Source organism: Fulmarus glacialis, unplaced genomic scaffold (assembly GCF_000690835.1).
Source record: "Fulmarus glacialis isolate BGI_N327 unplaced genomic scaffold, ASM69083v1 scaffold2058, whole genome shotgun sequence".
Classification (NCBI taxonomy): Eukaryota; Metazoa; Chordata; class Aves; order Procellariiformes; family Procellariidae; genus Fulmarus; species Fulmarus glacialis.
In genome coordinates, this window is record NW_009228729.1 from 23,618 (window position 1) to 38,593 (window position 14,976).

The window sequence follows — 14,976 nt, forward strand, 5'->3', positions numbered from 1 at the left end:
GGTAACAGTTTATATCAAAACTTGATCAAATAGAAGACAATCCATAACTTTCATACCTATCTAATTGGAGGTATGTACACTGTCAAAAATATGAATGTTTAGAAATTACTGTTCTTGTCTATAAAAATAGAAAAGAGAGATACTGAAGACTCAAAAATTTTCAAACGTAGCAAGACTCAGCATGTTTACAATGGTAACCTAAAAACACTGATTAAAACCTCTTAAAACCAGAGAAACTATCCTTCTATTTTTCTGAGGATTCCAGCTCAGAAGAATGATGATGTAAATTAACAGGGAAGAAGAAAAAGAAGACTGAGTGGAAAAATACCCCTGAGATAAGGCAGGAACATTATTATTTTTTCCTACTTGTTTGTTTCTTTGGCTTTTTGTTACTTTCAAGCTACCACATAGCTTGAAAGGAAATTTGTCCTGTCATAGATTTTAACAATTACATCATCACCACATAGGTAATTATTCTGACTCAAGTGATAAAAAAACAATAGCACAAGTTGCTCTGTTTCTTCAGACTCTTCCTGTTTCTGACCCCATCCCTCTATTTTTCTTTCTAACTTTTTTTTAATTCTAAAATTAGATTGTTAAGAGGATAGAATAGCTACCTGCATATTTTTTCTAATTACCATTTCCCACATCTTCCTTTTTTTCTTGAAAGTTTTTTATAGACAAGTTCTTCAAAAGCCATGCTTTCATCTTCCACTTCATTTTCCAAGTCTCTATCATGCACAAAGCCTATATTAAAAACAAGAAATTAATGCAGAATGGAAAACCCCAACACCTTTTCCTCTTAATAGTATGACAAGCTATGTCATTGCTATTTGATATGTCAGCAATATCCCTTCATAAGTGTATAATTATGTTCAAGAAGTATTGGGCTTAATAGGACAATGTGCTTAAAAGCTCTGCTAGGAAGCAGAGACTGCTAAGCCACTTGCTGCACTAGTAATTAATTTTTACACTGAAAATCTGTTTCTATTGTTACTGCTTTTGACTTTGTAAGAAGTATGTCTCTCCTCTCTCAAGATTCAGTTTCAGCAGACAATACATTTGCTTGCTGACTTCAAAGACAGACTGTAATGTGAGACTATGAGAGCACTCCCATATAGTGTTTTTAACTGTATCTTTCTTGGAATAGGAAGGTATAACACAAAACTTTATCACAAATTTTCTAAAATAGAGCTACTTCAGTGCTTTACATATACTGCAATTTGTAAGCCTGATCACTTCATTGCTGCCTTTTAATGCAATTGTTGCAATCCCACCACCTAAATACATGCTTAAACCTAAACATACAGGCAGGCACAATGAAGTCTTAAACTCGTCCTCAGAGATCTGTGATGCAATAGAGTGCATCAATGTATGTTACTTTCAGTGTGAAACCAAGTGAAATGCAAGTGAAAACAAAAGAAAGCCAACTGCATATAATATTTTTCCACAGAACTCTTAAAAGCAAGCTAAGGATTAGTTTTGTTAGGAAGCTGGTTTCCAAGAACTTGGACCGACACTGCCCATAAATGCACTGCTGCAGCAGTTAAGAAACAGCACTATCTTATTGGTGAAGATGAAGATAGCTGCTCTTCTGTTCCCCCTCCCAAGTTTATATCCTGAAGACTGCACTTGAACCATAGTTACATGTGCATCTGTGTGTGCCTGTGTGCACAAACACTCGCATACTTTATGCAGGCTGGGATCCACTGAGGGCCAGGGGAGGAGGCATGCTCCATTCTGGCCACCCTGTAACCAGCTGGGAGGCTCATGCTCCGTTTTAAAAAGCCTCTGAGGAAAGACTGGTTAATTCACATTTCCAGAGTGTACCTATTGAGATGCCCGTTTCTTGCTGCCTAGAAGGTAAGTGAATATCCACAACACTGCTGACTCGGAGACTAATGTGATGCTAAGAGACCATCACCGAACAGTGTCCTCTAGGGGGCACAGAAATCTGTGTAATTTCAAAACATACCTTCTTCTTTCATCCTGTGAGAGTCCATTTTCTTCAGACACTTACGAGCCTCATCAATGGTGGCAACCAATTTGTTGGCATGTTTGGTTACTATTTCTTCAGCTGAAATGGAGCACAATTAACATTCTGTAAGAACACTAGTTGACAGATGGACAGCAGCTAAAAGCCGAGCACAAAACAAAGTTACACAGAGCTGTGCTGTATGATGATGCTGCAAAGCAAGAAGTCTCAGTCAACAGTGATCTCATGTGCAGGCAAATTCACTACTGGGGATGAAGATGGTGTATGTATTACTCCCCATTCCAATCAACATTACTAGCACTATCAGAGGAGAAGCTCTCCATCCTTGTGCTGTCCCTTTCAAGGTATACCTGAAACTCCCGAAAACATTCTGGTTTATCTATTTTTGGCTATTAAAGTTCCTGGCTTTCATTATCCCTCTGAAATTATACAAGTCAAAGTAAAACATGGACCCGAGATGTTGCAGCCCTTGCTTAACTGCACCATGAAAAATGCTTGTTATAAATGAGGGAAAGTAATCTCAAAGGCAAATAATTTCTCTAAGTATATTTTCACTAAGTGGAAGAACAAGGTAACATTCATCAAGCAATTGTCATAACAAAATCAACTATTAACTAGTTAAGCCTACTACATATATCATATTCATCACTATCATGGTTCATTGAGCAGAAAGCCAACTAAATAATAAGCAAAACTTCATGGACTTCATACATATGTAAAAACTTTCCACTAAGAGTAAAGATAAAGCTTACACATGAAGACCACATCCTAACTTTTAGTTACAAATTTACTGTATTTCACTGATCAGAGCTAATGAACATATCAAATATTACAGTTTTTCATTACTGTCAGACATCACAGGCAAAGTGACAACTTGACAGGGTTAGTGGATTTCTACAACTAAAGCCAGTAACAATGTTTTGATTTAAGACGTCACTTTCCCACAGCAAGTACCCCAAACAATTTTGCTCCTAGGCCACTCATTCAGTGATTCAATTTTGCTTGAAAAAAACAGTATAGAATAATGCTTTAAGCATATGAGGGAGGAAAAAAAATCAAATACCAAAATATGTATCTCTTAAGTACCATAATTTACTGGACTTTATAATACCAGGGTTGCCTTTGAGTGCCTGACACCCCACAGATTTTTAGTTAAGTATCCACTTTTGTTCAGCCCTAGCAAAATTACAAGTTCAAGGGCAGACTAGACAGAGATATCCTTAACCAAAGACTCCAAGTACTCCTAACACTCTACCCCTGCACATCGAAATTCCTAGGCTGGCAGAACTAAATAAATAGGAAATAGTAGAAAAATTAGTAAAGATTACCTAGTCTAATGTAACAGACTGCTGTAAGACTGTACAAATTCAGAGAACAAGGCACATATGATCATGTGGTTAAAATTCACTTTACTAAAATTCACCACTATTCACTTTACCTGTACTATCTGATGTGTCACATTGTGTTTGGAAGAGGTGAGAATGTATTTTTTAATATTTTCAACTGTCTCAGTTCCGCTTTTCTTCAGCTACCTGAAATACCTGGAAATACCTTTCTCTTGATCACATTAAGATTTTCAAATGGAACTTTGTCAGGTCTAGAAGTTTGGCCACAAATGACATACTAAATTGTTTAAAAGAAAACTGGAAAGGTCCTACCTTTAACCCAGGCTTTTCTCTCATAGATTTCCTCTACTGCATCTGAAATCTTTTTAATATTCTCTTTGATTTTTCTCTGGCATAAGTTGGAACCTTCTTTATATGCTAAATGGTCTCGGGTGTAAGTCTTTTCTGTAATGGCCTCCACTACTTCCAGTCCATCATATATTATTGGATCTATCTTTCTTCTGAAAAAGTCAGCATAGCATTTGTAGGCAGCGTTATTATTTCTGTGTTCATCTGTGTTTCTGTGCTCTACATAAGCCTCACTGGCCACAGAAATTGCATTTCCTTCCGCATGCAAATTTTCTTCCCCACTGATCTCTATTGGTGTCACAGCTTCAGAAGTGTCTGCCTCCATGTTTTCTGAGTGGCTGAAATAGTTCTCAGAACTCTGGATAAATCTGACTCCACAGAGGTCACACTGGGTTTGGTCAATATCTGCTTTTTTGAAGATCTCTGATAAAAATTCCTCTCCTTCCATTGCAACAGGCTCAGCTTTGGAGCAGGCCTTCCTCTTCCACTTCATGCACAGAGAAACGAAATGGAAGACACGACGCAGCTGGCGTTGAGCAGATGCTTTCTGTTCTTGCTTCTGTTGCTTGCTGAGTGCAATGACTTCCAGGGGATCCTTTTGGTCCTCTAAGCAATGAATCCTTTCAAGTTCCTTTTCTAGCTCATCAGTGTACTCTGTTGTATCCAAAGAGGTCATAAACCTGTCAAGGTTTATGGTTTCATACAGGATGCCCCGTATGGGTGGATGCCCCTGAGTATACGCAGAGTCCCACTTCCATCGGCAGTCAACCAAGTACTCTGCATCTCGCTCTGTCAGAAGCTCTTGCAGGCTTGCAGCGATTTCTCTTACATGTGTAGCATCAATCACTTGTTCCACAACCCTTAGCAATCTTTCAGGCACTTTAGAGGGAGAGTCTTTTCTCATTGATTTCAGCATCGCCTTGATTTCAGGAAAATGGTGGCATAAGAGAGATCTATATTTAGAATTCTGCGCCTGGTCAGCATTCAGTAGCATCACTAAGCACAGCACTATGGTCCGCTCAGCTTCCCCTGAAGTTATGCAATCAGGATCCTCGAAAGCATCCAGAAGGACATTGAACTTTCCATGAACTCCACACAAAACTTCTGCTAGATAACAGAGATGAAATCTGAAATTCTGTATAGCTACATATGCATCCTTTGGTCTATACTCCTGTATAATAGAAAATGTGTCTCTAAGTTCTTTGTTACGGTCCTTGCTTCTGAACAAAAACTCCCAGTAATGAATGAGAGCAATGTAACTCTTTGGAAAGCAGAGAGTAATGTTCTTGGAGAGACGCATCAGGACAGCACAACAGAGAATATACTGGAATTCCAACAACATCACTGTATTTCCTATGCTTGGAATCAGGTATCTCGTGCATTTCTTGATCAGGACATTCAAAAAACGGAAAAAAAACCTTTTACAGTTTTCTGGGTTCTTATGAACATAGAATTGCTCAAGTGAATTTTCAAGAAGTCGAATGAAGCACAAGTGTGTTCTCCCTGCATTTTCGGCATTTTTGTCAGGTAGCAACATACCATGTCTGCCCTCTATTCCTTTGGCCTTTCCTCCTTGGCCTTTACTCTTTGGGGAATTTTTTGCCTTCGACAAAGCAAAGATTAGCTCTTTGTTATAATCATCCTCTTCCTTAAAAAGAAGTTTCTCAAATTCTTCAGGATATCCTGAAGATAAGATGAAAACTTGCATGGCACTTAGCCACAAGTCAGTTGATTCTCTTCTGGCTGCAGTGTCTTCATTTTTAAACTTAAATGTGATGTACTCCTTCAACACCGCTCTACAGGGTTTGGAAATAATGTTACCGAATTCCAGTATTTCTTTGCATGCCTTTGGGTTCTCAGACAGTATTCTCAAATGAAAATGATTAGGAAAAAACATTTCTAGGAGGGCTTTACATGATGCATATTTGTCAGCAGTCAAAATGTCATCGAAGCTTTTGAACTGATTCAGTAGCTCCTTAGGGAAAGTGCGTGTGGCTTCCAACAGCAGTCCGTTTATTGCCACCAGATGCATTTTACACTGAAATATTGTCTTTGCTTCATGGCGCAACAAAGGCTTATGGTAATCCTCACAGGTTTTATCTTCACAGTTCAAGCCAACAATGAACTTCATACAAATATCAGGGTAATGCTTGTTCAGTAACTCATGGGTGATAGAGCACAACCTGCTTAAAAAGTGCTGCTTCAGAGCTGATTTTACCTCCTCTGTGCTTACTGAGAAATCACCTTTTGTCTTCCTCTCTTTTAGACTTGGCCTGTCTGACAAAAACTTGAGAATGGGTTCAGCTTCATTTTGAGACACCTGGCAACTGTCACCTGTTGGGACAATCCCAAAATAGGCAAAGCATGACTTCACCATATCTTTCTCCGCGTTGGTGGCTGCTTTCTTCAAACCCCTAACCAGACTCAGAAGAGCCATCAAGCCGCGTGTTGCCAAAAAGAGGATGTCCTGGCTAGGAGCGCTGCAGCGAGATAATGCAAAGAGAGCTTCAACTGCACCAGCAGAATGATTCAGAGATAGGAACTGACGGTATGCGCTGCTCAGCTTTGCAAAGTCTCCCTTCAGAGCTCCCTGCAAAAACACAGCCTCAGCAATGCCAGACTTCTGCTCAGTTTGTTCACAAAGTTCAAGGGCTTCTCTTAGGATGACCTCCATGTCCACCAGGTCTGATTCTGAACAGTGAGTCACACCGGCACGTGCTGCAGCAAGCAAACACGATGCACGAAACTCTTTTATAGCTGTGAGGCTGGCTGCTTCCAGAGCAAACCCGTGTTGTTTCATTAACTTTGCAGCTTCTTCCTCTCGACCTTCCCTTTTCAGTAAGTCTGCTGTTTGGCGCAAGCATCCACGAGACTTAAGAAACTCAAGCTGATCCTCTAGATCAAGTTTTGAGAGAACTTGCATCATTTCCTCAGTTCTGTTCATACTTAGGTACTTTGCAGCTGCTTCCAAATACAACTGATTCGCCGTACATGAGAGTTTGGAAACCATTTGTCCTTTTGTATTTAACATCTCTTCATATCTGAAATAATAGATACATCAATTTACTACCATAGATGACTAACCTAGACAAAAAAATACTGCATTTTTAAAAAGCCTCCAAAACATTAAACAAATTGCTGCCCCCAGAAGCCCTTCCTTCAAAAAAGCCAACTATTTCAAAAGTGGTATGTCTGTCATGCAAAAAACAATCACATTATCTTAAAAGATCTACAGAAAGAATTTAATCATAGAATCATTAAGGTTGGAAAAGACCTCTAAGATCATTGAGTCCAACCGTCAACCCAACACCACCATGCCCACTAAACCATGTCCCTAAGCGCCTCATCTACAAGTCTTAAATACTTCTAGGGATGGTGACTCAACCACTTCCCTGGGCAGCCTGTTCCAAGGCCTGACCACTCTTTCAGTAAAGAAGTTTTTCCTAATGTCCAATTTAGTTACAACATAAGGCTGTCTGAAGCAAGATCATTAAAACTTCCAGTACAAACAAGATCACAAGGTTTACAGCATTAGTGAATCTTTCTCCATACTGTCAAATCACTGTACAAATTATTTTAATCACATTTTGCCAGTGATAATCTTCTGTTTATTAAAGTAAGCCTCAATATAGAATGGTTGTTTACATGAACAGAAGCCAGAATGAAAGAAATCTGAATTTCAATGAATTCTTCACAGGCCAATATAGATAATATTCTGTAAAATTTACATAAACCGCTCAGTTCAGAGAACTCCCTCAATTCTGTCGTATGTATCTACATATACTTTGCTGCTTATGGAGTGCCTGAGCAAAATACCTTGTTGCATCTTTCAAAACACGCACTTTAAAACATTCAGTTATTAATTACCATTGGCTGATGTGAAATTATTAAGATATCCCCTAAGCCAGTCTTGCAAAAGTATTCTCTCCTGCACGCTGAGAATGAGTAATTTCTTCCTGATGGGTGAGTAAATTATCATTAGCCTTTCATTATCATCATTTTCATGATAAACGTGGGAGTGCAGATTTTTGTACCTATGCTGATGAATTTGCATGAATGATTTGGGGAGGCTTATTTAAAAAATTGTTAGTTGGTAAGGTGACTTTAATGCTTGAACTTTTTGATCAAACTATCTCTATGTATTAAACAACCTTGGTCCTTGAAAAAACAGTTGCCATTATTAGAGGTACATGACAAAGGATTTCAGTGAAGGTGTATAACTGTAGGCCTTGCTCGAATTCTAACTGATGTATATATTCTTTAAAAGTCATCAATCAATTTAGGTGTAATGAACCGTGTGGCCAATAAGTGAACTGTTTACGCAAGAATGTGCTAATGAGGTCACAGGGCTGGTGCCAGATACAAAGTTCTGTCAAAAAGATACTAATAAAATCAGTTTATCAAGCATAGTGCGAGGCAGTTCTTAACTGCCCCGAGCCAGCACAGGGGAGATGGCATGGAAAAGTTCATCTCAGAGACCGGGAACAAGAATTTGTCAGAGAGGCAGCGCAAGCTGGTCATTTGAATTACTATTCTTTGCTCTAAGTTACAGATTTTGAAAGACAAATAGTTCATTTGCCACGACGACTGCTGCATTATATACCACACATCTCATGGTATACTCCTACAGAAGTCAGTGACTAAGTGGCTAAATCCATTACTATTTCATTCTTAAAAGAGAATTATTTAATACTTCTATTAAATGTTTTTGTCATATTTACCATAAGAACCTAGTTCAGAGAACTGGCTGAAGAAGAACTTGCATGACTAGTAATACAGACTGGAAAAAATTCCCAGGAAAATGAAGCTAGTCACTGCTCCAGCTGTGAATGCACTAAAAAGCTTTCACCGTGTTATCATTACCCAAGTAAGAATTCTGCCAAAGTTAATTTAACTCATATAAAACAAAGTCACCAGCCAAAACTCTTGTGAAAATTTTATGGTAAGCCAGCTGTATTATGTTGAATTTGGAAATGGGAAAGATAATTATATTCCAATACCATCTTGGAAGACATACCTTTCAACTGCCTTTGCTGCTTCTTCATAGAGTTCTTCCTGACAGTACATTTTAATTGCCAGATCAAACTCCTCAATTTGTTCATAACATTCAGATGCTTCTTTGTAGCACTGGCTTTTCTGATAGTAAACTGCAGCATCTTTCATCTGCAATGCAGAAGTCAGTAATGAAACTGAAGTGCTCTAAACAGTCAAAACTACATTAATAGAATAAATTTAGTAATTCCATCATGTAGAGAGAAGCACACTTTAATAAAACGTAATTAAAAGTATCTGAATGTGATCAAATACATATTAAAGTACATATTAAATACCATCATTAAAACGGAACAGATTTAAAAAAAAACTTCCAAATACTTGTGTCCGAAAAACTAGAATGTAAAATTAAAGGTATTATACAGGATTTCCAAAGTACTTTTTATTCACCCCGCTCTGCCTGTTATTAAAAAACACCACACACACTTCTGTTGACTTGCCAATTTCTCAGAATCAACAGGATAAAATTAAAACAGTTATGGATGCAGAATTGGAACTCTGACCTTGTATCTTAAATTTTAAATATTTGGGAACAATTACTTTACATTCTTTTAGTGGAAATGCATTGCAAACAAAAAATGTTAAATATCCTCATACACTTAGAAGATTATTGTTAGTACATTACTTAATCCTTACAAGTTTCAAGGTTCCATTTAGATGGCTGTAATCAGTGAAGTTTCAATATCATCAGAGCATTGAATGAAGTGACAGCTTAAGTTTCATTAAATCAGTCATTAATTAACTTTTGACTGCAAAGCAGAAATGACCGATGGTGACATTTGAGGAAACCCAAAGAAATAAACCTAGACTGAATAATTGCATCATTGTCCTCTTCATTCCTCTTCTGGCTCTTCTGTGACAAATGCTTCCTCTTGAACAGCCCAGCTTAAAGAGCTGTTTCAGTTCAGCTACTACCATGTCACAGAAAAATACTATTACCTTATGAGTAATACGAGGGGAAAAAAAGCTGTAGGAAAAGGAAAGTGATAAGGAGAGGGTAGTGTAGAGGATTTAATACCTTTCCTAACTTTTTACACAGTTCTGCACAAAGCTGGAACTCCTTTGATTGAAACAGACATTTTAGTGACAGTTTTGGTTCTCCACATTCCAAGTAAGTTTTAGCCAATGTCATATATTCCATTTGCTTTTCCCTGTAGAAAGTAAGAGAAAATTACCGCTTACATCCACATTAAGTTTAGGATTACATGATCTGTCACTGAATCCAACCAACACTGACATCATGTGTTGTTCTTCATACATAACCTGATGAGGTATTACCTACAATTAGTTATATTTTAGGCTGACACTGTTCTGTCCAGAAGTCTGTTCCAAAATCTCACTGCTCTGGCAGTAAAAAGCTTTTTTTTCTTTTTTAAATTCTCAAACTAAGTATACTAGTGTGGTTTCATGCTGCTTCTTTTTTCTAGCTTAACTTGCTCCTTCTTCCTTTCTGCTGTTTAGCCCCAATGCCATTAAAGACAATAACCAATATTTGTTCTCAGCCTTTGTTCTGTATAACTAAACAAGCCCAGCCCTTCTGGTATCATCACAGTGTGTCTATTTTCTTCCCAGACTTAGTCTGAATTCATCATTCTTGAGCCTGGAGGGTCAGAACCATACAGAGAATTTCATATTATAGAGCACACAGGAATCTTACTTATGCTTTGTACACCAGCATTAATACCTCTATTAAAAAAAAATGCCACTTTCACAGCTTCATTACTACATATGTTCTGTCAACATATCTTAATATACCCAATTTCTTCTCCTCAAATTTTATCCAGTTGAAAAGCACCCCAGCTTACAGCCACTGAAAAAAAGTTTTTTCAGTCCCACCAACAAATTCTCTATGATCACGAAATTTTATCAGTATCCTTACACTTCTAGCCAGGGCCACTAATATAAAACAGGTAATTAAAAGAGGTAAAACCTTGATTAACTCCAGTCATAACATTTCTCCAGACCTTCCCCCTCCTCCCTTCAGTACTAGCTTCCTCTGCTCTAGTTATTCCTTACCCACTCTGCTATCACTGCTAGTTTTCAGCCTCTCCAGCATGAGCAGGAATTAATTCACTTAGGTCTAGAGTCCGCCGCATGACGTTTTTTCCTGTCTTATTTGAGACAAGTCCCAACTATTTTGCCCAGTTGACAGCATGAACTAAATGATTCTATCTGAAAATCTGTCCCTTTAAAACTGCCCTTTGGTTCAGACCTACTTCTGCTTGTTTAGTTTAGATGGACTCTAACACTAATTTTACCTCAAAGCTCACTTTTTGTTAGCAGCTTTTCTTCCCCAATGTACACCACCATTCCTTCTTCTTTGTTAAGTGAATATGCAGTAGGATTAACTGGGGTTGAGCACTGCTGATGGCATATGCTCTTCTACCTATATCTAAGAATATAAAGCCTCTTGAGGTAATGCAAATCCTATTGCTTTTCTCTCACATAACCAGTAAGCCCTTTCAATGGCCACATTGGCTTTGAACAGCCTATGGCGTACAACTGCTTTCACCACTCCCCAAAGGGAGCAGTGCCCCAGATCCTGTTGGAGCTGTGCTAGACTTTCCAATTTCTTAAATCTCTTTTGCCACCCACAGACAAAGATGTGAAGACACTTCGCCCGTGTGGTTCTCTGAGGTCTCCAGTCGGGTCCCACAACTGTGGTGGGAATCTCCCCCTGCACACACCCATGAGGTCTGGCACTGCAGAATGACACTCGCTTACCTGCATTTACACTTACCTGGGGCTGCTTTTCTTTGAATGCACTTTGAGAACGGCATCGTGTGCCAGGGCCAGTTTTGACTTCTCAGCTGCTCCTCCCTTTTGGTAACATTTGGCTGCCACCTGGGGTGAAATCATACACAGCATTCACACATATGCATCCAGCCCATGGCCTACCACATAAAAGCAATACTTAAATTTTACAGTCACTGTAATGGAAAACAGAAAGACTAGCAGGGTGCCTGGAAGAAGGAAAAGGTAAAACGATGCAGTATATTTTTAGGACAAAAAGAAAAGCTTTAAAGTCAGTCCACATGTGACTATAATAATTAAAATTTTAATTACAATGTTTTACATGGAATTAGTGAAAGCAAAATTCCTGGCAGGCTGATAGAACAAATAGCACATGCAATTTGAATGATGGCCTAAACCATTAATTGGTAAGTTACCAGGCATCTGCCACACAAATTCTGTTAATAAAAGTTAGGAAAACCAATGTGTGTAAAGCTAAATTGAAAACCATGGAACATTTATTCATGCTTTTACCATGCCAGGCCCTTTCTGTGATAAGCTAAAGAGAAGCATCAGGAGTTACCATGCTCCTAGCAAGGTTTGCTTCATTATCACCTCAGTCATTCTGCAACACCAGTATTTCTTTATTCTATCCATTAATCTAGCATTTGCTTCTGTTTGGAAATTGCACATTGCAAGCCACTCTTAGAACTGCCAAATTCACCAGATAATTTCTTCTTAATGTAGCAATGATAAGCAAAGATCAGGGTTATAAAGAAAACAGAATAGCAGATAATATAGCTAGTACATTCCAGATTTCAAGATGAAATTTTCTCAGCTGTGTGTTTTTTGTCTAAACACACTTCTGTTCATTTAGTGTGGTTTTTTTTCAAGGGGAGATAAAGACTGTCTGTATAGCGGCAGCTGATTATTTTAATTTTTGCCTTGTTATAAATATCTATTTTCCATACAAAAAATTATATGTTGCTATCAGCAAAAAATGGAAGCTTTCCTTCTGCCATGATCAAAAAAAGTATCCAAAATTTTATTTCAGAGAATCATGTATTATCTCAAGTTGTAAGGGATCCATAAGAATCGTTGAATCCAACTCCCTGCTCCTCACAGGACTACCTAAAACTAAACCATATGACTAAGAGCATCGTCCAGATGCTCCTTGAACTCTGACAGACTTGGTGCTGTGACCCTGGGGAGCCTGTTCCAGTGACCAACCACCCTCTTAGTGAAGAACCTTCTCCTAATGTCCAACCTGAACTTCCCCTGATACAGCTTCATTCCATTTCCTTTGTGTACTATCTCTGGTCACCAGAGAGAGGAGATCAGCACCTCCACCTCTGCTGTCACCCTCGAGAAAGTTGTAGACTGTGATAAGGTCACCCCTCAGCCTTCTCTTTTCCAACCTGAACAACCCAAGTGACCTCAGCCACTCCTCATAAGTCTTGCCCTTGAGACCTTTCACCATCTTGGTCACTCTCCTGTGGACACACTCTAATAGTCTGATGTCCTTCTTATATTGAGGCACCCGAATCTCCACACAGTACTCAAGGTGGGGCCGCACCAGTGCAGTGTAGAGTGGGACAATCACCTCCCCTGACTGGCTAGCTATGCTGTGCTTGATGCACCCCAGAACACTGTTGGCCATTTTTGCTGCCAAGGGCACACTGTTAATTCATATTCAACTTGCCATCAACCCAAACCCCCAGATTTCTTTCTGCAGGGCTGCTCTCCAGCCTCTTGTCCCCCAATTTGTATGTATAGCCAGGATTACCCCGTCCCAGGTGCAGAATCCAGTACTTGCTCTTGTTAAATTACAGAGGGTTGGGGATTGTTGAGATCTCAAGTCTATCCAGATCTCTCTGTAATGCCTCTCTACCCTCAGGGGAGTCCACAGCTCCTTCTAGTTTAGTATCGTCAGCAAACTTACTTAATGTACATTTGATTCCTGCATCCAGATCATTTATAAAAACATTAAAGAGTACTGGCCCTAAAATTGAGCCCTGGGGAACCCCACTGGTGACTGGCCGCCAGCCTGATGTAGCCCTATTTACTATAACTCTTTGAGCCCGACCTGTCAGCTAATTGCTCATCCAACGTATTATGGACTTGTCTAGCTATGTGTTGGACATTTTGTCCAGAAGGATACTGTGAGAGACAGTATCAAAAGCTTTGCTAAAATCCAGAACCACCACATCTACTGGCTTCCCTTGGGCAACTAGATGGGTGACCTTGTCATAAAAGGAAACCAAGCTGGTTAAGTAGGACGTAGGACTTTTCCCTCGTGAACCTGCATTGTCTCTCAAGTATTTTTCAGTAACTCCCAGAATAACCTTCTCCATAATTTTACCAGGCACTGAAGTGAGACTGACAGGCCTGTAATTACCAGGGTCTTGCTTCTTATCCTTCTTGAAAATTGGGACAACATTTGCCAGCTTCCAGTTGACAGAGACCTCTCCAGACTCCCAGGACCGTTGAAAAATAATGGAGAGAAGTCCCGCAATAAAATCGGCCAGCTCTTTCAGTACCCTGGGATGAATCTCATCGGGCCCCACAGATTTATGCGCATCCAGCTGGAGCAGCAAGTCTCAAAGTTCAAGTTCAGAGTCTGCTGGGAGTTTATCATCCCCCTCAGTCATGGTCTTCCAACACAGGGTTCCGGGGGTCCCAGGGCCCATCATTGGTGTTAAAGACAGTGGCAAAGAAGGCATTAAACATCTCTGCTTTGCCTACATCCCTATTTGTGAGGTGACTGACCTCATCAAGTAATGGCCCAATGTTATCTCTGATGCTCCTTTCACTGTTAACGTATTTTAAAAAGCCCTTTTTATTGCCCTTCACAGTGCTGGCCAGCTTGAACTCTAATCGAGCTTTGGCTGCAAAAATTTTCTCCCTACAGTGGTGAACAGCGTCTCTGTAGTCCTCCCGTGTCGCCTGTCCTTGCTTCCAATGTCCATACACTTCCCTTTTCTGCCTAAATTCTAGAAGAAGATCCCTGCTCAGCTAAGCCAGCCTTCTGCCCCACTTGCTGGTCTTCTGACACTTTGGAATTGCCTGCTCCTGCACTCTTAAGAGATGGCTCCTAAAAAGGGACCAGCATTCATGGACCCCAATATCTTCAAAGCAGATTCCCAGGGGACCTTACTAACTAGCTCCTTCAGCAGCCCGAAGACTGCTCTCCCCATATCCACGGTTGAAGTTTTGCTGGCAGTTTTTCTTCTATCGCCAACTATTTGAAACTCAACTACTTGGTGGTCACTGTGACCAAGACAGCCACCAATCACCACTTCACCCACAAGTCCCCCCCTGTTTACAAATAACAAATCTAGGAGGGCATCTTTGCTAGTCGGCTCCCTTAGTACCTGTACCAAGAAGTTATCTTCAAAGTGCTTCAGAAATTTCCTGGACCTGTTTGTGTCTGCTGTATGATATTCCCTGTTGATGTCTGGGAACTTAAAACCACCCATAAGGACAAGGGCAGTTGATCTA

The 14,976-nt window shown here is 39.6% G+C and overlaps 1 protein-coding gene across 1 annotated transcript; it reads right to left on the minus strand.

Annotated features, from left to right (window-relative positions):
• Positions 1–531: 531 nt before the first annotated feature.
• LOC104080978 (TPR and ankyrin repeat-containing protein 1-like) lies at positions 532–11,586 on the minus strand (the record flags this gene model as incomplete). The annotated part of the gene is made up of 6 exons (XM_009583553.1): positions 532–747; positions 1,976–2,077; positions 3,655–6,731; positions 8,708–8,853; positions 9,761–9,893; positions 11,483–11,586. Coding segments are annotated over 6 exons (3,675 nt in total), but the record flags the coding sequence as incomplete, so codon positions are not given.
• Between the last annotated feature and the right edge of the window lie 3,390 nt (positions 11,587–14,976).